The 25,267-nt window shown below is 40.1% G+C and overlaps 1 protein-coding gene across 2 annotated transcripts in view; it reads left to right on the forward strand.

Annotated features, from left to right (window-relative positions):
- The first annotated feature begins 227 nt into the window (after positions 1-227).
- Positions 228-25,267, forward strand: part of LOC113498509 — a 30,767-nt gene continuing 5,727 nt past the window's right edge. The window contains exons 1-18 of one of the 2 annotated variants that reach the window (XM_026878535.1): positions 228-695; positions 1,621-2,512; positions 4,510-4,772; positions 5,308-5,494; positions 5,797-5,974; positions 6,243-6,460; positions 6,893-7,066; positions 7,497-7,668; positions 8,085-8,190; positions 8,603-8,751; positions 9,224-9,333; positions 9,898-9,997; positions 10,438-10,572; positions 11,019-11,103; positions 11,909-12,098; positions 14,291-14,452; positions 16,923-17,044; positions 22,993-23,333. In XM_026878535.1, the coding sequence (XP_026734336.1) occupies positions 626-695; positions 1,621-2,512; positions 4,510-4,772; positions 5,308-5,494; positions 5,797-5,974; positions 6,243-6,460; positions 6,893-7,066; positions 7,497-7,668; positions 8,085-8,190; positions 8,603-8,751; positions 9,224-9,333; positions 9,898-9,997; positions 10,438-10,572; positions 11,019-11,103; positions 11,909-12,098; positions 14,291-14,452; positions 16,923-17,044; positions 22,993-23,099 (3,420 nt within the window). In that variant the 5' untranslated portion in view covers positions 228-625 and the 3' untranslated portion in view covers positions 23,100-23,333. Of the gene's footprint in view, positions 696-1,620; positions 2,513-4,509; positions 4,773-5,307; positions 5,495-5,796; positions 5,975-6,242; positions 6,461-6,892; positions 7,067-7,496; positions 7,669-8,084; positions 8,191-8,602; positions 8,752-9,223; positions 9,334-9,897; positions 9,998-10,437; positions 10,573-11,018; positions 11,104-11,908; positions 12,099-14,290; positions 14,453-16,922; positions 17,045-22,992; positions 23,334-25,267 lie in introns of those variants that run through there. The other variant, XM_026878542.1, reaches the window with a different exon arrangement.

Here is a 25,267-nt window from a genome sequence, read left to right on the forward strand (position 1 = left end):
ACGTATCGTGCTTGATTGATTCCCTGGGCCCCGATTCTACTTTTTTACAATGGCCGATTAATGAATGGCAATTGAATTAGATTTGAAATTATTCCTATCCTCGTAAGCATTTTGCCAATACAATCATTGAAACTGAATTGTATTGACCTTGAGTTTAGCGTCCCAAACTGAATTTCCAATTATTGTGTAGAAAAATGCTGAGGATAAAACGAAAATTGTCATTTTAAGCCAAATTTCATTCATGTATCGGCCATTTTAAATTGCAGAATTGGGGCCCTGGTTTCCGTTGGTCTCACGTCGTGGATGTCATTCTCCCTGACATTCAAAGCTAACACTTACATTAAACGAGTTCCATTGTATAACATTGTGATAAAGGAATCAGATTCCGATCAACAAATTCAAGCATTTCTCGACGATACCGCGAAACTTCTTGATTCATGTAATGACGGCGGGTCATTTCCTCGCAGCCTTCGTCTCCCCTCTCGCTCTAACATCTACCCGTCTCAACAGTCAAGTTGTACTCAAGTTAAGTCAGTGCCTTTCACCAGTTGAGAGAAACCAGTGGCATGGTGTGTCACGATACGATGTCTGTATAGTTAGCGCTACTCAAATAGTTTAAGTTAAAATGTTTAACGCGAATAGTCATGTGAGACCAAAGTTCTTGTGTTTAGTGTATTTTGTGTTGATAAGTGTTGGTGAGTTAGATCTCAGTCCCAGCAAATGTTTAAACACATATTAAGTAGTTGATTGACAAGTTTTAAAGTTGTGATTTCTATTTTTAGTCATGGTTAAGTTTATCACAACGAAGTTTTATTGTAATCAAAATAATGCTTTAATATTTAAACTACGATAGCTTTTAAGCACGAGATATTTGACAATTTGATTAGTTTTACAAAATAACTTTCAAATTGGTCATAAATATCTTTTTATTTTCCAAACACAGTTGCATTAAATAATAATAATTACTTAACATTTTGCGTGTTGTATACATGCATGAAAATATTCAGAATGTTGTCAAGACTTATGACATTAAATAGAAAGTGTGTAATATAATTAACAACAACAGTAGGAACTGTCTCAAGGGCGCTCGCGGCCGGAATCGAACCGCCTTGTGATTGCAGGCACGTCGGGAGCGGAGACAGTTACCTCACGAGCTAGTGTTGAGTAACACGAGGTGATAGAATATTTAGCTATGCGACCTCTGTGGAGTAAACAAACATTATATTCACGTTCAGGGGCCGCTGTACCATGCGTGAAGGTTTCTATATACATAGCGCCCGTTCCTCAATCACTGATTAGCCGCTGTCTGGTAGATAATTTGAAAAAACAATACATTCTTTGTATGAAATCTGTAAAGTAATTTAACGGGAACTTATGTAGGGTAGTCAAACAGGCCCTTAATAATGGTTGCTTAGTAATAAACTGACATGATAAGATTTTTTTATTGTTTCACCTTTCTTTTAGGGAAGTTTGAGAGAACAAAGAGAGAACAAGGATAGCAGAAAAAAAACTGTTTTATAACTGGAACAAAACATAAACAACTTGAATTAATTCGATTGACCTTAAACGCTTTAAGGTTTTTATATAGAGTTACTCTATAAAGTGTGTTTACTTTTGCAGAAATATCAAAATGCCTGGTGTTGCGCGCGTACCTGTCGCAGCACGGGCTGCACGGCGAGATCGAGTTCTCGCACAAGAACGACACGCTGATCAGCATCCGCACCAACCTGAAGGCCACGCTGCAGTACCCGGACGGCGTGTGGCGCTGGACCGTGCACGAGTTCCCTGTCGACTACCGCGAGCTGGCCGAGGCGCGCTGCTCCGACGCCGAGCTGGGCCGCGAGCTCATCGACCTCACCGAGGAGCTGGGCTACCTCATCATCCCCGGCAAGGACCACGCCGAGTTCGAGAGCAGGAACACGCTCACGGGGCCCAACGGGCTCTGGGGGAAGAGCATCGTGCTGGAGACAGCTGACCGCGACCGCGTCATCTGCGCCTCCATACTCTCCACAGACAAGACGTACGAGAAGAATGCGATCGCCAGGTTCACGTCCCCAGTGGCCGGCACGCTACACTTCCGGTGGCTGTCCGCCAGAGAGTCCGACGAGTCCGACTCCTACATCCAGGCGGACCTGTACCACACCAAGGCCGTGTCGGAGAAGTTGGAGTTCACGGAGCACAAGTGGAAGCTGTTCGTGACGGACATATTCGATGCGGACAAGGGGAACTACGAGGACAACTGTAACGTGCTGCAGCTGGTGTTCGACCCGGAAAACAGCGGGGACGGGATGAGTGTAGGCGACCTGGACAGCCGGCTCGGGCTCATCAAGGTGGCGGCCGACGCCAACGTGCGGAAGACCAAGACGCTGTTCAAGGACGAGGTCATCAACGTGCTGCGCGGCGACATGGAGGTGACGCGCCGGAGCCTGTACGTCGTCATCTACGACAACCGGCACTCCGACAGCTTCCTCGCCTGCGCCAAGCTGCGCCCCATGCAGCCCAAGAGCACCAAGTTAGTCTGATTGTTCACCTATATGCTTATCATTTACAAAGCGATTCACAGTTTAGAAAATGTTACGCGACCGCGGCGAGGCCCGCTACGGGCAGTTTCAGTTTCTAGTACAGTTAAATTATACCGACACCTACTTTCGTTTTCATTTAACAATTCAATAATTATTACATTATATTAAGCGTACTCCAGCTTCAAAAGTCAAGATTTAGTGGCTAAGTATGAAATTCAACATTTATCGAATTAATTTTGTAATCATATCGAGTCCAATAGTAGGTAATCCAGATACTTCGAAATACCAGATGTTGATAAATCTGTGCTTTGTTTTCGAATTCACGCGAAGGTTTACATGCACAAGATAAACTGTCCGCTAGGCGAATGATTTGATTGTCACTCGAGTGAGTCATATATTTTCACGGTAGGGAAAATTTGATCGACTTTATAATGAAGAAATGTCTTAAATTAATTGCTTTATTTCTTTAGACTAAATTATATACCTACCAAATGCCTCTAAGAGTAAGGTACAGAGCAATTATTTTGACATAATACCAAACCAGAATAATAAGTATCTATTTTAGAATACTACTATAAGTATCGAAACAAATATTTTACTGAAACAATAAATCAGTGCGTCATATTTTACTTTTTTACTAGGTATAGTAAATCAGAATTTCTAACTTATGATAACTTACTCTCGTTGATAATACTAGTAGGATTTTGATTTAATTTAGACACTAATTTATGTTTCACTATTTAATTATTTGTACCTAATTTTATTTTTTCTAATAATTCTAAAAGAAATGCTTGTGCATAATGTTTGTATTGCCTGAGTTATCTGTAACAGCAACATTCACGAGAATTGCGCCCGCGCCGCTGAGCGCGTGCCGCTAGCCGCGAGTGTGTGACGGTGAAGATTAAATAAGAACGAAATCCTTGGCGAGTTATTCTCGGTTTAGCTTAAATCATATGATATTGAAGCAAACGCTTTTAACGTAAACACACTCACACATGAATCAATCTTTTATAGAAACAAACAACATTAATTTTAGCTCGGAATTCAAGCTCTTTGGAATTTCAGGTTTATTATAACAAGGGTATCTAATAGGGTTCGATATGTAGTTTTTATAGCATACAGGATCCACCCAAAAAAAGAATCAACGAGAACTGAGTTTGAAATGTTTCTAAATCAGTTAGTGGGAATTCTGTGAGGATCCCAAATAAAGTTATTCTTAGAATGTGACCCCGATTTGCTTGTTTCCTTTCGAAACGCGAAATCAGCTGTTTTAACCATAAATTACACAATGTGAATTGCTACATTTGGGGTTTGTGAATATTTTTCCTATGACCCCGAGAACGCTGAATTGATATTTAACAAATACCTATAATGATATTTTTTTCAGTTTCTAAAAGTTATTATTTAAAATTTATTTTTCTTACATTACGATAGTAATTATTAGTCAATATCTTATTCAGCTTTTGAATCAACCGATTGCCTTATGCCAATATGTTATAGTCATGCCAAACAAAGCAAGATGAGATTTATTTTTGATTGTAACATTTTTAAGTGTAATCGACACTAGATTTTACAAGCTTTTTATTACTTTTGACTGACTCTTTCATATTAGTTACAGATAACTAATGAGACACTGTTACACATAAGTAATCAAATCTTGTAAGGTCAATTTCGCACACCTCCCGGTTACCGATTGAGCTACAATTTCGTGTGCATATTACCTGACCATGCAATACTATAATGACATGAAGCTGGTCTATAGTTAGGTCCAGAAGATGCCCATAGCTTAGTAGCTCCGCTAAAAACAATACCACCTTCCAGAGTTGGGGACGTTTCGGAGGAGTACGGTAACTAACATCGTGACACGGGAATTTTATAAATTAGAAGAGAAGATATTGACAAAAACTTTCATCCAAAAGCAGTAAGCCAAAAATGTAGTTCAATTTGCTTCATTCCCAATTCAGGGCATGATTGTTTTTCTGTCCAGGGTGCTAGTAAACATGGACGGTATTCGCGGCTCGGTGGACTTCACGCAGCGCTCGCCCTTCGACCCGACGTGGACGAACTTCCAGCTGGGCGCGTCCGACCAGGACTACGAGTCCAACCTGCGCTTCGTGAGCTCCGTGCTGCAGTACAGCGTGCACGAGCTGCCGCCGCGCATCGTGCACGACAATGTGGAGACCATGTGTAACACCACCGGGGAGATCTACAACCCCACTGGGGTTGATCTGAAGAATCTGCCGCCGCCAGGTCAGTGGCACTCAACATTCAATTTAACATCAGTATCTTAGCATGATTGAGAATAAAATAATATACAACCTTACGGAAGATTAAGAAATTCAAAACTTTGCATATCAGAAGGCTAGAACCAGCCAGAGTCGCGCAGAGCATGCGCAAGCGATCCCGTGACTCTGGCTAAAGCAGTAGGAGGGACCCGGGGTGTTTTTAGTCAGTGGAAGTCCGACATATCCCCTCGCCGTGCTGAGGACATTGGTTGAAGTCATAAGCGTTTCACCCTGCGGGAATAAAAAAAAGGCTCGGTCATAAACTATGAAGAAAAATTAATCTTCCACGTAGTTATATTTGACGTAAAAAATACTAATGCTCTATACACTAGAGAACCTTAATGTGTCGTGATTTTATTGATACCATGTCTTCATACGGTAGTGTAGATACCTCTTCTTAAATGGTTAGTAACGCGAAAACAACTCGGTCTCGTCATGTTAGTCAATAGAAAATCTACAGTGTAATCGAATGATGTTGACGACATTCTCTGTGATTCCAGGCATGGGCACCCAGGACCAGTACCCGGTGGGTGACCTCCTGGGCAAGCACAAGGACCGCACGGAATACCTGAACCACCGCTACCTGCTGCCCGGGCTGGCCAACGAGCTGAGCGGCGCCTACTGGGACCTCTACCTGCCCCTGCAGGGAATCAACAGCGTCGTGCATAGAGCACTCGTGGTAGACCGGTCAGTAGTTTTAATAGGCTATAACTATATTCTGGTATAACCTTCCTTTATTCCGTGCTTCTGGGTAAAGATCTCTCCTAAATATGTTCAAGTGCTCACAGGTCTTATCCGGCGCTTTCGCGATATGGCGATGATTTATTTCAGCAATAATTTAAATATTATTCCATTCACGAGAAAGTTTCCTACTGTAAAGCATTGCTAAATTGTCTAAGTAGACGTTACCCTACGGACAGGATAAGGTACAAGTAGACGTTTCACAAACAAACAACTCCAGGCGATTAAGATCATGTTTGGATTGTCAGGCGTCCCCCGAAGCGCGCCGTCTGCGGCACCATCCTGCTGTACGAGGCGGACACGGAGTACCAGACGCCGATGTCGTCCGCGCAGGTGGTGTTCCGCTACCCGCTGGTGGGGCGCGTCGTGTTCCGCCAGCCGCAGGACCGGCCCTGGGAGGACACCACCATCATCGTCGAGAGTCTGGTAACGCAACTGATCATGTTTTAGCAGTTACTTTACTCTTAGGTTCGGTGCAACCAAGGGTATGTAGGCACAATACTTAAATAAATGATGTCCTAAAATGACAGAGATAGAGTGATTGTTGAGGGCGACATTACTTTGCTTCTGCTGTGAGGAACTACGCTACTGCTAAGAATGACCAATTCGAGCTTCTAGCTTCTGGACCAATGACATTAAACATGACTATATGATAAAGAAGGTTGTAACCGTGTGTGTCTGTGTGGTTCGGCAGGTGCACGCGGACGGCGCCAACGTGAACAACACGGGCGAGCACCGCTGGGCCATCCACGAGCATGCGCCGGGCGCGGACTACTACAACTGGTCGGCGCGCTGCGTGAGCGCCGGCCGCGTGTTCCAGCCGCACGCGCTCGACATCGACACGCGCCACCCGGAGGCCTACTGCCGCCCCGCCACGCAGGGGCTCTGCCGCCTCGGGGACCTCACCACCAGGTACACTCATATGTGGCAGGGGAGCAGAAGGGCCTGGAAGAGACATAAACCCGCAACTAAAAGTCTTTAAGAGAGTTTGACGTGTGGATATAATATAAAGTCTCTGTTAAAAAATTATCCAAAAAGGAATAAAATTATCGAATCCCAACACAACTCTGGTCAAGATGATGGTAATTCGACTGCACGTATAGCCGAGTGGTCGAGGTCGTCACGCCAAACCCACTATGCGCGACGTGTCGCGGGTTCGATCCTCGCATAGGACAAGCGATTCACAAATGCTTGTTTTGAGTCTTTGTGCATGTGAATTGTATGTTCATGAAACCCTCGCGACACAAGGATTAAATTCTTTAGTGCGGGAGTCGTTAAAAAAAAATCATGTAGCAGTTTCTTGTAACTCAATGCCGTACTGTATTAGCAGTTGTGTTGTCGCAGACACGGCATGCTGTCGGTGGCGGGGCGCAAGGCGGACGCGGCGCGGCTGACGCGGCGCGTGTTCACGGACCCGCTGCTGGCGCTGGCGGGGCGCCTCGCCGTCACGCGCAAGTCGCTCGTGCTCTACGACGACCACGGCCCCGTCGCGCGCGGCGAGCGGATGGCTTGCTCCATGTCAGACATACACACTACTACTCACTAACATACTTTTACTTGAACACTATATTCTATTGAAGCCGGGAAAACTGACTCCTGATTATAGCTCGAGACAAGGCTGAACAGGGACCCTGCGATACCATATTAGAGTTTTTAGTTGGATCTAAGCTTACCATCTGCAAAATATAAAAATCATTAAATTCACTACTTTCATATATTATAGCTAAGTTGAAAGAAAAACATTTAACGCCTGATTAAATAGATTTGTCGCGAGAATTCATGATTGCTCAATGTAATTCAAAAATTTTGGCAATTCGGCGCTCAGAAATTTTGGCAATCTGTACTGTTGGTAATTAGCCAATAGGGTTTACAACAAAACACATACTTGAGTAGAGGTACAAAGCTAGTTGCTATGAGCTCCTCTCATGTTATTGGATGTTCATTACAGTGTGAACGGCCTGCACCGTCGCAAGGCGGTGGTCCGCGACTGGTTCGGTAACGGCTCGCCGGCGCCGCTAAAGGGCCGCATCGAGTTCACGCAGCAGTCCGAGTATGACGTCACCAACGTGCACGTCGCGCTCGACGGACTCGATGACGTCAACAACTACAAGATACATATCGTGAGTTACAAACATCATATATACAAACAGAGAGTGGGGACCCTCAGATTTTTGCTGGTGATACTGCCGTGTTCATAGCGAGGTCTAGTAGGTGGTATCTCAAAGTCCACGATTTATGAGGCATCGTGTCGTTACCACAATTACATCAAACTTGGGCCCCAATTCCGTTATTTGCGATGGCCGATGAATTAATGGAAATTGGATTTGGTAAATTGGCTCTATTCGTATCCTGCTTAGCATTTTGCTAACATTCAGTACACAGGGCGGGACACTCTCTATCAATACAACTAATTTCCAAGCCCGGTTTAAAACGTTGTAGCACTAGGCACGTACACCGCATTACACAACTAAGAACAGCATCTCCCTCCCAAAGATAGTTTATCGTTACATACTCTGTGTATGTTTCCTGCTTGTAGGTCCCAGTGGAGAAGGACCTGGAGTTCCCCTGCGAGAAGACGACTCTCTACGATACCTTCAACCCGTACCACGTGAACAAGTCACTCAGCCCGCCGCCTACCAAAGGTACAATAGCACTAGTATATCACACTGTAGGTACGACTGGCAGTTTAGTGCCACCTGAGCCACACGAAGGTTTGAGAGATGCATTGCGAATTCGTACCTTGCAGAAGTGGTAAAAATGACGACATCCTAATGTGTATCCTAAGTCTGCATGCAAACTATGCTTGTACAAGTATTTTTTTTTATTAAATGCCTTCGCATTTGGATTTGGGATTGAAATTCTAAATACCTTGGGGGTTTCCCAAACATGCACAAAGACAACTAGACTCAAGGCAAGCACTCATAGATGACAAAACGTTTCTCCTAAGCGGCGATCAAATCCGCTACACGTCGCGCTTAGGGCTCTGGCGTGGTGATCTCAACCACTCAGTGTTCCTAGAAATGCAGGTAAATATGAAATGTCGTATGTCTGCAGGCACGGCGGACCAGTACGAGCTGGGCGACCTGGGCGCCAAGTACGGGCTGCTGGACGGGCGCGCGCTCAGCACGCACTACAACGAGACGCTGCTGTCGCTGTTCGGGCCGCACAGCGTCGTCGGCCGCGCCGTCGTCCTGCACACCAAGGTGGGGGCGGCCCAATGTGGCAGCCACTAGAATACAATCGGGAAGTTTTTTAAATTGACTTATTTTAAAAATAATAACAAATGTTGCCATTTAATACAAGACAGTGTATTTCTGAAATTTTGGGATGTTCCACGAAATTCTCAGTATTTTCACAAGTTTTTATACTCTCAATTTTATTCTTTGTATGTTCGTCGCTCCGGTTGTCCAACCGAAAATTTGAATGAAAATAGAGTTGCAACTCAATTTTAAGGTACTCCTCCATAAGCTAGAAAACTGAAATTTTCAGAGTAGCTTCAAACCCGGCGATAATTCATTTTATAATCATAAAAACGGCTGGACCGATTTTGATAAAATTTTAATGGATTGATTTGTAAAACCGTGGGTACTTCGATTTTTTTAACCTATTATTATTTTTGTTGAACTGACCTATGGCAAATGCTCATGACCCCCCTGAACCCTGTGATGCCCGCAGCGCCAGCGCCGCCGCGCCTGCGCCAGCGTGGAGCGCGGCTACAGCCCGTCCGAGGCGCGCGAGCTGCGGGCCATCGCGTCCTTCCACCATCCCGGGGGCTTCGCCAGCGGGTAACTAACTAACTGGGATGGTCGATAACAATAAAACGGAATCACTGATTAAGGAATCAAATTAAACATTTTGGATGTTGGTCTTCTCATATTTTTTTTGTCAAATCCTGTTTCAGAAATTACTAAACGAATATGTGGTCTGGTCGAGTATGTAATCAGTGATTCCCTTTTCAGTAGCGTGTAAGTAAATTTAGTATAAGGTACAATGGGGTTGACGTATCCATGTCGATAAAAACCCCTTAAATGTAATTAAAGATTATCTAAAAAGGATTACAGTTGCAATTGTCACAATATTACGATTCGCAATCATTCAAATAACCAATGTACTACTTCGCAGGTTTGCGTAGTAGCACAATGTTTAAAAAAATATTTAATACTGGTTCAACATGTTTTTGTTGTATAGTCAAGGTGTTCAAAATACTTATTTTTCTAGACTCGTTTGTGAGCTATAAGTATTTGATAACATTCAGGAAACTTGTAAACTGGGCAGTGTTCTGCCAGTGACGAAGTTGTTACAATATGCACTAAATATTCCATAGAATGACAGCTTCCCTGACATGTCAGGTACATCCGCTTCACGCAGCTGATCCACAACGACGGCAGCGCCAGCGACACCACCGTCGAGGTCAAGCTGCGACACCCCGGCGTCAGGGACACCAACCTGGTGAGATACTGCATGTGCAAGCATGGACCTTGGAAGGAACATAATATTATGATAACTTACATATAGAGCTTTGGAGGGATGGAAATCATGATTTGTTTAAAAAAAGATTCTACCGTATTCGTCGAAATTGTCTGACTCATATGTTAACAAACAAAATTTCTAAAAACATACACAATATACAAAAATTACACCCAGGCACAGAACAAAACGATCATGAACATCACACAAACGTTTTGTCGTGGTGGAGATTCGAGTAACAGTCAAAACTTTGGTCTAATCAAAAATCTTTAACCATGCTATGTTAGGAGTAAGGACTCACTATCTCTCCTCTATTCAATCCGGCACTACTTACTATCGTGAGGCCTTTCTACAGGGTCATTCATCATGTCAAGGTCTTGGTGAAGTGTAGTACTAACCGGTATATTCTACATGTCGTGTAGACGCTGAACCACAACTGGGCGATCTTCGTGAACCCGGTGGGCGTGGACGCGGCCGTGAAGGTGACCAACACGCGCTGCGTGGCCGGCGGCTACCGCTGGAACCCGTACTTCACGCAGCTCGCAGACCCGCTCAACGTGAGTTGTGGCTATGTACACACAAGCATTGAATTGAAAAGCATTCTTGCAAGTCTCTCAAAGAATTTTTTGAGAGGCTTTCAAGAATGCTAGGGGTAAAATTAGCATTATAAAGTTGTAAATGTACCTACCAATGTTGGTTGGAAGGAATGGAAATTTATCGTTCGCCTTATTCTCTAGCGTGTGAAGAACTAATTGCAATTTTTTTCCAGATTTCCTCAAAATCTTTATTCATCACTTATCATAAACACCTGGGGTTATAAGATTAAAAAAATAGTGACATTAGTCCAATTAAGTTTACTGAACCTGAAAGCCTTACATTCATTGTTGTATAGAAATGTTATTATTATACGTTTTAACTTTAGAACGCCTGCTCTAAGCCAATGAATGATGTATTCTATCAACGCTATTGGTCAATCCTTTGAGTTCAGCATGTGTTCCCGCAGCACGACCTGTACAACCAGGAGTGCGGCGCGGACAACCCGCTGCGCTGCGACGTGGGCGACCTCACCGCAAGACTCGGGACCATCAGTCAGTACACACCATATCACTATCTACTCCCACTTTACAAAATCTATGTCACCTACACCTCTTTATATTTAGATTATCCCACCCTGCTGTGTATCAGTAATCATTGCCCCAATTCTGTTGTTTTACAACGGCCGATGATTGTATGGCAATTGGATTAATTCATCGGCTTTTTGAAAGTATTTTGATATTGAAAGTATTCCTATTCTCTTAAGCATTTGCCAACACGTTCCACCCCGCACTGAATTTCCAATTATTGTGTTGGAAAAATGTTAATAATGGACAATAGTGAATAGTGTCATTTTAATCCTATTTCCATTTATTCATCGGCCATTGAAATTAGCCGAATCGGGGCCCAGATTTTACAAGCTTAACCATTATCGTGGCCGCGACTCCCAGATATATGGTTACTTTTGTTATTATAGCTATTGACTATTGGTTGTTAATAAACCATTTATATAAATTAGATTGAACATTAATTAAAAATAAAGTAAATTTGATACTCTTGTCAGTCGGTGTCCATTGGAAGTTTATAACGAAACTATCAATTTTTTCCCAGTTTCGGATATTTTATTTGTTTAAGGAAAAGTTTCTTTACGTTGACGTCAACGACACTGATTCCGAAGCTGGCTGTTTAATATACATTCTGGCTTTTCTCTTTCTTTCATGCGGCTCGTCGTATCAATAAATTATATGTATGAACGAAGGGAAGCCCATTGCTCTTTGCCGATCTCTTGTAGCTCGCCTATTGTATGCCTCTTATTACTGTATTTTTTTCTAATAAACAATATTAATTCGTTATGTGCAGACATAGGCGGAGAGCGTCAGATGTTCATGGACAGTAACTTCCCACTGGAAGGGCCGGTGTCGGCCGTGGGTCGCTCCATCGTGATCTTCGGGCCCGAGCGCAGTTCCGAGCGCTTCGCCTGCGCCAACATCGAGCCCGACAAGGACATCATCAAATATGTCAACATCATGAAGCCGCCCAGATTCGTGCTGTGAGTACTGAGTACACGACACTCACAAAACACACGGGGCCATACTCATGAGAAATGCCTTTAAACATCGCGATTGTGGACGATAACCGTAGCTGTAGCCACAACATTGCCGTTAAGCGTGAGGCGATAGCTCAAGTAACAGTGCATCAAAAAAAATATCGCAATAATTATTGTGCTTATGGTGAAATGAAATGAAATGAAATCATTTATTCTGTAAGTAGGATATATCATCACTTTTACATGTCTTCTTATTTTTTTGAGAACGCTGGAGTCGACATTTCCTGTCTGACTACCCTGAGAAGAAATGTCGAAAGAAACTCAAGGGGTCACAGTCTCTTTTAAAGTCCAGACAATTTAAATGCGAATAGATATGTATGTACCAATGCACGGTATTTTTTTGGACTGGCCTTTTGAAGAAAGTGCCAGATCGATCCGAGCAAGGGAAAAAAAATAATCTCACTCAAATCGCCAGTTTGAGAAACTACAATTAACATATACCTGCATAAAGTTTATACTTACAATAAAATAAAATAAAAGCAAAAAAGATTGAAAATTAAAAAAATAAAATAAAATTAATAATTCGGTAAACATTATATGCAAAAGCACAAAATATGTCATAAATGTATATGCAAAAGCACAAAACATGTCATCAATTAATTAAAACGTATCATATGAAAAATGCAAAACACATGTCAGCATGCAGAAGATAACCGGGCAGCAATATACAGCTCTATTAGCGATCAGCTCAATCCCATGCGTTTTTATCAGTAAGATAGTCAGATATCTTGTAATATCCTTTTTTGGATAACTTAGCTTTGACATATACTTTAAACTTCTTAATAGGTAATTTACGAACGTCAATAGGAAGTTTATTGTAAAAGCTTATACATTGACCCATGAACGAGTTGCTAATTCTGTGGAGACGAGTGGAGTGAACAGCCGAATTATGTTTGTTTCTAGTGTTCAAGGAATGTACATCAGACATTTTTACAAATTCAGGCTCACTTTTGTGAACATACTTTAAATTTTCAAGTATATACTGTGATGTTACAGTCAGAATGTTTAGATTAGATTAGATTAGATTAGAATATTCTTTATTGTACACCATGGAATTACAGCAGTGATTCTTAATACATTCAGTGTTAGGGTACAATGGCGGTCTTATCGCTAAAAGCGATAAGACCGCCATTAAGAATTTCCTTGAATTTCTCTCGGAGAGAAACTCTTGGCCCTAAGCCGTAAATCGCGCGAATGGCTCTTTTTTGCAAGACGAATATTTAATTAATATCGGTACAGCTGCCCCAGAGGAGAATGTCGTACGTCATTAAGCTATGAAAGTAACTAAAATAAACTATTCGGGCTGGTTATCAATTTGGTTTTAGCCGAATTCAAAAGTAGATTATTTACATTAAACCAATGGACAACCTTCGAAAGTGCATTGTTCACTTCATCGAAATTTAGGAGTTGATTTTAAATTTAATTTTAAACACAAGTGAGGTGTCATCTGCAAATAACAAAATTTTGTGATTTTCCCTTATATGAAAAGGTAAATCGTTTATGTAAATAAGAAATAAAAATGGTCCTAGAATTGAACCCTGCGGAACACCCATTGTAACCACAGCACCTTCAGATCTTTTACCGTTCACATCCACTCTCTGAATTCTATTTTCTAAATAAGATCTTAAAAGACTAAGAGCATTTTTTTTAATACCATAATGGTGCAATTTGTTAATAAGCGTTTCATGACATACACAATCAAAGGCTTTGGACAAGTCACAAAACACGCCCAGAGCATCCTGTGAATTCTCCCAAGCCTCGAGTGTGTCATGTTGATAATGATCATATTCTTGTCGATGACGAACTAGATATTCGCAGTTATGTAACCATTCTTTCTTGACCTCTATTATTATAGTGCGATGATAAAACAATTTCAAAAGCTACGCAGTGTGCCCTAAAGAGACAATGAACAATGGTTACAATATCGATGATCACTGTAGGCACATCATCATTGATGATGTGGTAAAATTCTTCATCATAGATTTTGGACGACACAGTATAATGTATGATATCCATCTTTTCATAAGGGTTTTGGGTTTGAAGTGACTCAAGCCTAAACCGTATAGAGGCCAATGGGGTGAGACGGTTCCCCAGCTGTGGGTTGCTGCGGCAGTGACGTGGTTGTGGTTGTGCAGGGGCCAGTTCCTGTCGGAGATGCGCGCGGTGCTGGGCGCGCCGGGCTGGATGCTGGCGCTGGACGCGCGGCGCACGCGCGCGCTGCACGCCGGCGCCTGCCTGCAGCTGCTGCTGCACTTCAGCGGCCCGCACGCCAACCGCCTCGAGCTGGACTTCACCAAGTATGCACTCACACTTATGTACCAAACTATTTCAAAAACTTTCACCGGTGAAAGCACGATATTGAGAATAGTTTGACTCTTCCCACACAAAAAACTCACATGAATTTAAGTTTTAAAATAAATGCAATTGTGTTCTCCATCTTGTGTGCTCAAAATTGATCAACACTGAAATCCAAAACCTACATACACAACAATGGCATTTACATCTGGAATAATCATAAATTATTTTATTTACTACTGTCTTTAACACTGTTGATGATTTTGTCATTAATAAAACGAGATTGTCACTATTTGCTATTAGAATAGTGCTAGGCGCATCGTTGCGTGTCTGCGATAATCTATGTTTAGCTCACTTTGATTCTTATTATTCAAGTAAAACATTCGCGTTTGATGTTTTGTTAAGATTTTTTTATAGGCCGACATATATTTATTAAAAGATGATAATGAGAAGACGTGAAAATTGGGTTCACTTTATTTAAAGAACGATTGAGTACTGCGATTGTTTTTTCATCCGGTCTGCGCCACCATTATGAAAATACATAAGGGTATTGATGAAAATCTAGAAGAAAACTGGAAGTTCCAAAAAACCTGCAAGTGTAGAATTAAAACAAAATCATCATCTACAGTTGTGTAATGTGCCTATATTTATCTTTGTAGTTATAAAACAAACTGAATCAAACAACAAGAGCACTTTTAATATCGTAATAAATAGAGTTCGTGCAGTTCCTACCTGTGTCCACTCTCATAACACAGACGAGATGATGTACATGCAGTAGTTGTGTAGGGGTGGTGGGGGGTGGCGCGAGGTGGGAGGGGGGGCTGCTGCAGGGAGATGCAGCCGACGAGGAGGATGCAGCCGCCGGGCGGCTGGGGGTGTAGCGGGAGAACAGGAGAGTGGGAGCTGGGGGGCAATGTTCTAGAACATTCGAAATTTCAGCTTTATGCAAAATTCAGACTCCGCTGTTATTTGAAAAACGCTAATATTGTATCGTCGTTGATTTCTGTTTGAATTGGCCGAAATATCCGAGGCCAGGTCATGGTTATGTATTAAGATATCTGTTTCTAAGGGTGGCACTTGTAGCGCCTTGCAAATTGATGAGTGTGGTCGCCAAAACTTTACCGTACCTCTACCTGTACCATAAATACTGAATTCGGTGTCAGCATCATACTTGCAATGTGTCTAATATGAAATTTTATTTTGAATTGACTCATCAATTCACTCTTAATTGACTCATCGTAATTAATGACGAAAAATGACGCTAAAAGGCTAAACACCAAAGACGAAAGATCTTTATCTGTCGTCATCATTAAATTTGAGAATATTTAAGGCAAAGTGATACACACTAAAACCTATTATAAGTACTTACGAACCTAATTGAAGGTGCACAGGCGTTTTCCGCGCCCTGTCTGAACACGCCGTTTGGTAGACATATACCTAGACGTGGCATTTCAGAGACCTATATAGCATGACTCCAATATTGTGAGGGAGGAAACTGCGTGGGTACTGCGTGGGTTTACTTTATAATACAAATATCTCGAATTATATTGTAGAATTTGTGAAGCGAATATTGCTCGTTATAAATTACTTATAATTAAAAATACGAATGAGAATAAGCGGTTTGTTTATTGGAAATCAGTACACGGTTAGGAAATAATCAGCAGAAACTAGCATCAGCAGAAATATGTATTTATAAAAAACAAATTTTACAAAAATTTACAGCACGACGATTTTCTTAGCACGACTTAGTAGCATGATTCTTCATCCTCATTCTAGACTTTTCCCATCTATGTTGAGGTCGGCCTCCAGTCTAACCGAATTCAGCTAAGTACCAATGTCTTACGAAATGTATGACGATGGACTATGCACTTGGATATGAAATGACGAAAATTATTTCCGTCTTGAACATAAAATATTATTTTCAATCTTGGCTCTATCCCAGTATAATAGAAAATAACAGTTTTTGTAAAAAAATATCAACCTAATTGCCATTGTCTTAAGGCAGTCATTTACGAAGTCGATTTGGCGACTCTCCAACCATGGAACATAGATAATTAGATGGAAGCTCCTACACTGCCGCGTGGTACTGGCACACACCTCCGGCTCGCGTAGCTTCAGTGACGCTTCCATTTATCTCTTTGTATTCCATGAATGTAAATGGAATAATTAGTACCTACATACATGAACATGCTAATTTACTTTCATAATAAAATAAGATTGAAATTGAAAAGGGTTCGTCTGTACGGGAAAAGATTTAGAGGGGGAAATTTCAAGGTTTGGAATTACAAATTCACGTTCGAATCGTGGCTTGCCATCAAAGTATTTGCTAGGGCGGAGGTATCTGAATGCATGAAATATCGTCTTTCTGAATTTGGTGAGATAAGAAGACTCATAAACTTAAGCTGAAGACATGTGGCTTAGGCGTTGTATGTATGTATAGTTATGTAACTCAATAATTTGATAATATTCCAGATTGCTAGCGTCGGGTCGCCTGGATTCGCCCAGTATATTCATCCCTGGGTACGTGAACACGAAGCGCAAGCGGACCACGTCGTACCGACAGTGCGGGACCACGGACCCCAACGAGAGGAAAAGTAAGTCATCACCAGTATGAAATCAAAATCAAAAGTTTTATTTCAAGAAGGTTGTTTTCGAGGCACTTTCAAAACGTTACAATGATGACTCTAGTTGTGCTGAGTGTTGTTAATAATACTTGTAACAACAGCCTGTTACCGTCCTACTGATGGAGAACTTATTTTCTGTTTAGATAAGGACTGAGTATAAATTACCACGCTTCTTCACTGCGGGCGACTTCAGATTCCAATATAAGGAATCATAGTTTCTTTGCTATGCTTTCGCACACCGTTCTCTCTAGTGTATTTTTTTAAATGATATTACTTGACTGCATTGCGTTCGAACCTACAAGCTCTTGCATAAGAAACTATTCATAGAACCGCTACGACTAGGACTGTTCGACTCTAATAAAACAGTAATTGCTCAGTCAAAATGTATCCGTTAGATGTTTCTTTGCTTATAAGATTTTACTGCACGCCGCCGTTAGAGTATACTGCGATCCGAAAAAAAATTTTTCGCAATAATCAAAATTGTTTAAATATAATATTTGATTATATAAAATGTATTTGTTTAAAACCATAAAATAACCTTTTTCTATTTCATTGTTGGTGCAAAGGCTCTAAAGCCATGCCAAAATTATTAAAGAAAGTAAGAAGTCGCCATCTTGTCGTTGTTAGGGTGTTTCTTCGTGTGACTGAGTGCATGGGTTTGTGGTTTTAGTTAATTCTGTTTCCTAGGTGCTTTTTAATTTTGTCCTTATTTTATGTGATTGTTGTTGTTGGTTTTTGTTATTGTCTTAGGTACTCATTTTGCTCACTTAATCTTACAGTAATACGAATAATAAGCGAAGCTGAATATAAGAATCCGATTAGATATTTTTTCACTCGAAACATTTTAAATAAATTTTATAAAAAGAACCCATTTTGTTGACAGCTATGATGTCACAATATGGCGCAAAGTCGATCCTATTCTTCTTCGAATATTTGAATCGCATTAACATTCCTGTAGTGTGATGTTTTTTTCTTCTGACTGTAAATAAGAAATTCTGATTTTTCTTTGATACAGTTATAGAAATCTCTAATGCTTTAATGAAATTAGCGTATTAAGTTATCAAGTCCTGAAACTTGAGGTAGGATCGTTTGTTCTAGGGTTTCTATGATTATCAGTTTACGTATTCTTACTTTAGTACTCGCTATACCATAACTTTTATACAATCCCTTCTTACAAAACAGCTAAAGTAATCGAATTATATTTATCAGAACATATTTTAGTCCTGCATAAAATCAAAACAAACCATCATTAAACGTTCAGTTGCAAATCCTCTTATAATGTAATTTGGTGGGTTGAAGCTGAAAGCTCTCTGTATCGCACTAATTGGATCCTGCGGGATGCAGCCCCCCTGTGGGGACCTGTACCTAGCTCAGCTGGCAGCCATATTGGAAACGTTATGTAATTCATCTCGCCGTTGCAGTATTTTATGAATCTCGACGGTTTTAATGGTTCGCCGTGTCATATAGATTTGAGAATAGGAATTATTATGTGACCAGAATTAGGATAAGATTATGGATGTAGTAAATGAGATACAACGTAAGAATTTGAATCTGGTGCCATTGTGACTTGTCGTTTAGATTTCATATCTCGATCTTTGAAATTTTGCAAGTAGGGTCATCACTTTTACATGACATTTTTTTAACTAGTTTTAATTGACGTTTCCTAGCTGGCTACCCTGGTCGAAACTCAGGGGTTTCAAAGCTATTGAGGCGTCTTGGGTACAGAAAATACTAAAATTTTAATTTATAAAATTAGTGCAAATCTTCAGACATCAATTGTATACAAATACTTCGCAGTATATTGTAGTTGTATAGTTCTATTTACTCTCTAGTCATGCATTTCTCTATAAATCGCAATGATTGCGACAATAATTATAATTATTTATCCCACACGTGACAGTTTCTTATACTTTCATACGAAACAAAGCGGCGAGTGTTGTCTGTTGGCAGAGCTCCAGCGGGGAGCAAGGTCGCGCGCCGTATTGTGAGATGCATGATGAGAGGGTGCTTACTTTCACCTTAGCTTATGTCCACGAAGCTTAGTAGCATAAGAATACAGTATGTGTGAAAAACAGTGACGGTTCCTTGAAGGACATATAAGTGATGGCGAGACATGCTTTAAAATCTAGGTCTTGATATAACATCAAAATATATTTCTTTTCCTATTTTGCATTTTAGATTTTGTTATAGCGAGATCTGAGTAGTAGTGTGAGACAGAGAAAATTATATTTTTGGCTCTTTCCCAAAGTGCCAAGTTACAATGGCAGCACTTTATAGTGGTAAGAGTTTGTGCTGGTTCTAGTAGTAGCAAGAAATGTAGATACCACTGGCTTTCTTGTTCAGTAGATCTGTTACATAAGGCGAATTTAGTAATTCATACACTTACCTGGACTAAATCAGCGATTAACTCATTGTGAAACCTAATTATGTTTCTACTTGGGAACTCAAATGCTTTGGGCCGTATTACAGACAACGCTTGATCGACAATATTTATCGTGATGTTAATATTTATCATCAATGTCAATCACAAACCGTCTCCTTGTATGATCCATAACTCCCATCGAGTGATCGTATAGAAACAGTCGGGTCTCTTGAAAACCAATAGAACCCTTGTCTGAAGGTCACGGTACAAAGGTCACGCGCCCTCGCGTCACGTGGTACAAGAGCTTCAAAGTTCTAACTCAGTGAAAATTATGAAAAGCGCATCACATGAATGTGACCCTTGAGGTTATGCGAATGAAGCGATTGAGATTGTTTAGTTTATGAAGGTTTCCATATTTTCCGGTTATTCTGCCATTTCTTTTATAAATCGATACTTTATAACGTAATAATTATTTGTAACGTAAGGTATGGGCTTAACTGTCCTTCACAAAGGATGGCATGTTAGAGAGCAAAGCAAAACCATTCAGGAATGGTCTTAAAGTAAAAACAAGAACGAGCTAATTTCGATAATTTCTATTTTAATAACCCTCATAAGACCAACAATAAATCAGGCAATGAACGAATCGTCTACCGATTGGAAGCTTCATAAATCATACTGCAACACAATAAATACACTTACGAATACATTGACGTGTATCTGTGTGAGAGCCCGCCCGTCTCTTTGTGTTCGGCGCGAGCGGGCGGCGGGCGCGGGCCCGACCCCCGCCGGTCGATACTAGGTACACGGACTACATGGTCCTCACCGCTGTACCTGTGTGACTACGGTCCCTATGTCGCTGTGTCTGTCTGCGTGCCTGGTACATAGCCAGTCTGGATCTAGCACACAGTTAGCCCGCTGTGGGCTGAAATCGATAAGTGCAGGGGGAACGGGTGGCGGCGAAGCTTTCTGTATGCCGGTTTATTATTTCATGTTTTATTACTTTGATTTTACGTTAAATATTTTTGTTTTGTATGGGATTTTCTTTAAAATTTTGGTCGAAATAGTTGTTCTAATATGTTTATAGTTTGCTTTGTTCGAATCAAACGAGCTCAAGCTCGATGACTTGTGATGTTTTATTGCCAAAGTCCACTTTCTCAAACTCCCAGATTCAGATCAGCTTTTATTTATTTATTAGATTCAACAACATTTAAATACACTATACTAATACGTGTCAACATTTAAATCTGTTTTGTATAAGTATACAAAACAGTAAATCTGTTTTGTATAAGTATACAAAACAGATTATAGACAAGTGTATCAAATAATTAAAGGTGAATACAACCTTTAATTATCTAACAGCTTTAAAGATCACTTATAAGTGTCATCACAATATTAATTTTCTCTTACCACGCAATAAAACAATGCATAAGCTAAACCAGATATCGGAATCATAAAATGGGTAAAATTAAACTTGTAACTGGTTTGATTAAAGACAAAGGGACTAACGAAAGTAAATAAAAATGGTTTTTTTTTGGGTATAGTTTTATATTATCCGTGTCCACGTGCTTTACGAAGATATCAGATAGAAATTTTTTAAATTCAGACTAAATAGATTTGTAGAGCACACATCTTATCCACGTTTTTGTAACAAATAGATAATATATCATTTCTGCTCTGTTCCTGTAAATCATTGCGTGATAGTATATATCCGATGTAACTAAAAGGTTTTTTTTTTAAACCCAAAAACAAACTCTTTAGCTTTATAATAATATAATCTATAATACGTGTACATACATATAATCTATAATACATAGATATTAGTATAGATATATGTATGAAGTTGTTATGTTGTAACAAAAAAAATAAAGTAAAGCATCAAGCAAAAAACGGCAAGTTAATTAAAATTACCATTTGTATAATATGAGATTTTTTAATAGAATAGAATAGCCACTGTCAATATCAGTTATACTCTTACGATTCTATTACACATACATGAATTAATATTGCCCAAAATACACTGATAGAGATAAGCTATGACCATATGCATAATTATTGGTAGGTAACTATAAAGTCGCCGTCCGAGGGTCCTAGCAAGGGTCCTTTGTCCCGGTCCCGAAGGACCGCGGTCCTAGTATTGTGGTAGGCACTTACCTACCACAATAAGAAGCGAGGGCTCCGCTTCAACAGGTTGACTCCGAAGACTTTCTCCTCTTGGTTCGGAGCCAAGTCATTTATTATTCCAGATCTGTTGCATGCTGTTTATTTTCTCTGTGGTATCGAACTCTGGGGTTGTCTTGAACAAAATTCTAATATGTTTTTAAATGCACGAGATTCTGATTCGATTTGACATAGCTTTAAAACAAAAGTAATGTAGCAACTTATCTAAAACCGTAAGCGCAAAGGAATTACTGAAAAGGTGATTTGTAGAGTATTAAAGAGGTTGCTAGTTAATATTATTGTTTACTACATTATAAAACAAAATCATTAGAATGGAACTTTATGTTAATACACGTAAATGTTAACTCATCGAACAAAAAGTGACTTTACCGCACCGTAATAAGATCGCTTTTAATTCGAACGTTTGTTGTAACGTCTTCATCCCTATTCCCCGGTGGGGTAGACTGGGCGACATTGGCACCCTCATGTTCACCAGACAGTGTAATTGGCATGAGTACCAAGCGATAGGGGAAATTCTCAAGGTTTTCAATAAACGTTGTTGTTGCATAGTTAAATATTAATGTATAGGAAAGAATAGAATAGATGTCTATTCACAAGACGCATAATTTAAAAAAAAAAATTGGTCCATTTATTTTCATGGGAAAAAATATTTCATAATTACAATTAGTCGACGACAACGTTTCGGAAATGCCAAATAATGTCGCTCTGTTGGAGATTGTATTTCGACGGATTGTTTTGAAAAAATAATACAATAATGTAGTTTTCTTTCTATTTATTTTCCTCGCATATTTCTGTCGGCTTTTCAAATTCGGCCTTAACAATTGTCAACGATGTTATCTTAAAAGAGTCGGGATTAATGTGTACCTATTGCTTTTTTATTCGAATGGATTGTAGTTAGTCTGAAAATAGGAAACGACAATTCACCAGACTGTAGACCAGGCAAGGTGGTATGTTTACAGACGAATTACTAAGACCCTTCCAGATCGCTGATGCTGGACATGCAACAATAATTCTTGAGTTTATTAAATCGGTTACGCATCAATTATTGCCGTTTTTCGTAACATATTTTAGTTTATTATGCTACCAACACAAGGAACCGTAATAGACGAGATCTCATACTGGTTTTAGATAAATCAAATACTCACCGTTAGCTTAGCTGACACAAGACATAAAAATCCAATTTAGCGCTCATTTTTTCGGTTGGGTGGTTTAATCAGTCTCACCTCGATGGGTGAGGAAGCAGGTAGTGTCCAGACTCTTACAGACTAAATCCAAAAAGTCATACAACGTCTCTCGCATTTTGTGCGTGGATCGAATTTGCCCCCTGCCTTGAGGGGTACATGTTCTCCGTTATTAATGAATACTTGTTTGTTTCCAGAGAACTCATATTTCTTCTCGTCATCGCCGTCGTCGGCTGCGCTGACGTCACCGGCGCGCGCGCTGCTGCTGCTCGTGTGTCTCGCCGCCAGACTCATGCGCCTTTAGACTGCCTAGATGTAGTTACCATAAAGCCTCATTTACACGATGCGGGAAATATCCTGCGATTTGCAATACATTGCGGAGTCATATCATTGTCATAGCCATGTCATATCATCGTTAACTGCAATGTATCGCAATGCGCAGGATGTTTGTTGCAACGTCTAAATTTATGTCCTATCTTTAAGTCAGACCAAACTGTACATAGATAAGTATTTAATATACATATTGATTGTTACGAAATGGTTTCTGTTTTTATTAACCCTGTCCCCTGAAAATACAAATTGGCCAAGGAGTCAGACTTGTGAACCTGTGGGTTCCGCAAAAAAAGGCTAAAAAACCGACACACCCCCTCCATTTTGAGAGTCAAAAAACTCAAATAAAAATGTCTACATTTATTTTGACTTTTTAATTTTTGGTTTCAATAAATAACATTAACAAGAATAACCTAAGGTATCAGATTAGTGTCAGCTACTTATGTCAGCCAACAACAGTATTTGCATAAGGTTTTCTTCAATTACATTAATACGTACTATTAAATAAGATAATAGTGGTAAAAGCTTAAAAATAAACAAAAATCATAGAACTACGCGAACACGTAATCATCAAGTTGCTACAGCTCAGGTTTTACTGGAAAAGATTCTGATTAGTAGCACTCTGAGCTTTTACAGTAACATAATATATACCCCTTAAAATCAATCGTACACATAAATAATTCGTAACAAAATAGCATTTCCAAGGAAATCATCCATAATACACATGTAGGTGCAGCTATCATTATGAGCTCCTACCTCGGCACGACGCGCCGGCACCGACTGCGCTGAATAAATGATAAGCGCTTTCCTTGAAGACAGTATCGATGCGGCTATTTATATCCTATTGGAAAAATCAGACATACTACAAAGAACTAAGTGACAAAGGCCGTATTTAAAACAAAACCTACTTTTTATTTGTGCGGACTTCGGTTGCTACTCAAATGCTTGGTGTTTTTAGTAGGCACTCATCATCTCAGCCTATAGCTGTCCACAGCTGGACATAGGCGTCTCCGTACGTTCTCCAGCGCGAACGTATGGCCTCATAGGTATGAAAGGATCTATCTTAATATTCTGAATAACCGATTGCTATTTTGAAGAAAGTTTCGCCCAAAACATAAGACAGTAAAGTGTCGATTAAAAATCTTTTTAAGCGCAAGTCGCTGAGGACGCTGAGGGCTTCGTACAAATGAACGGGTAACAAATTTTGATTGTAACTAAACCCATAAACTTATTTGTTACATCATCGGCCTTGCTTTATCCCAATTATGTTGGGGTCGGCTTCCAATGTAACTGGATTCAGCTAAGTACCAGTGTATTACAAGGAGCAACTGTCAATCTGACCTCCTCAACCCTGGGCAACACGATACCCAATTAATTGTTACCCAACCATTTGGCAAAAATTACCTACCGAAGCATCTGTTATTTTAATGTTTGTTTTTATGACGGCAACACAAATAAAACTATCCGTGACAATTTTATATCATCTCCTGCCTCTGTAATTGGGATAGTTAAAAACTCAAGCTTATCACGGACATGATCATCAGCACGTTAAAAAAATATAAGTTACATTTCTAGGGTACAACGAGAGATAATGGTTATATTTCATCCAGTTAGAAGAGGGTCCATACGTATAGTGAACTATCCACAAGTTTGATTCATTTGGTCAAGTAATGAAACCAACAATTGGTACGAAATAATCCGTATAAAATTATTACTACAGCCTTCCACATTATTAGCAGCGGCTAGTGTATACATTAAGCAATAGCAAGGGCTTTAAAAAATAACCATATACATATTATACATACTTAAATTGTTAAAAAGCAAGTTAAGATTGTATTACTGTCGTGTACGTACGCGGCGTTTTCGCACCAACATCTAAAAATCCGAATCCCACTAATCCTTTGTCTACTATGTTACCTTTGTCTATAATTTTAGTTTCGGTTATGTATCCCTGACCTACCCTCTTGTCAAACCGTAGTTAGGGTCGGAACAATGTTTATGAATCCTAAGCGCGGCTGTAATTATAATCAACAAAGTATTGCAAAGATAATGTAGTTGTTGATATCATGCAACACTGCATGATGTAATAGTTGAAAGTTTAGAATTTGAAAATATATTGCCATAAATGCAAAACAATATGAA

This window comes from Trichoplusia ni, chromosome 1 (assembly GCF_003590095.1).
Source record: "Trichoplusia ni isolate ovarian cell line Hi5 chromosome 1, tn1, whole genome shotgun sequence".
Taxonomy (NCBI): Eukaryota; Metazoa; Arthropoda; class Insecta; order Lepidoptera; family Noctuidae; genus Trichoplusia; species Trichoplusia ni.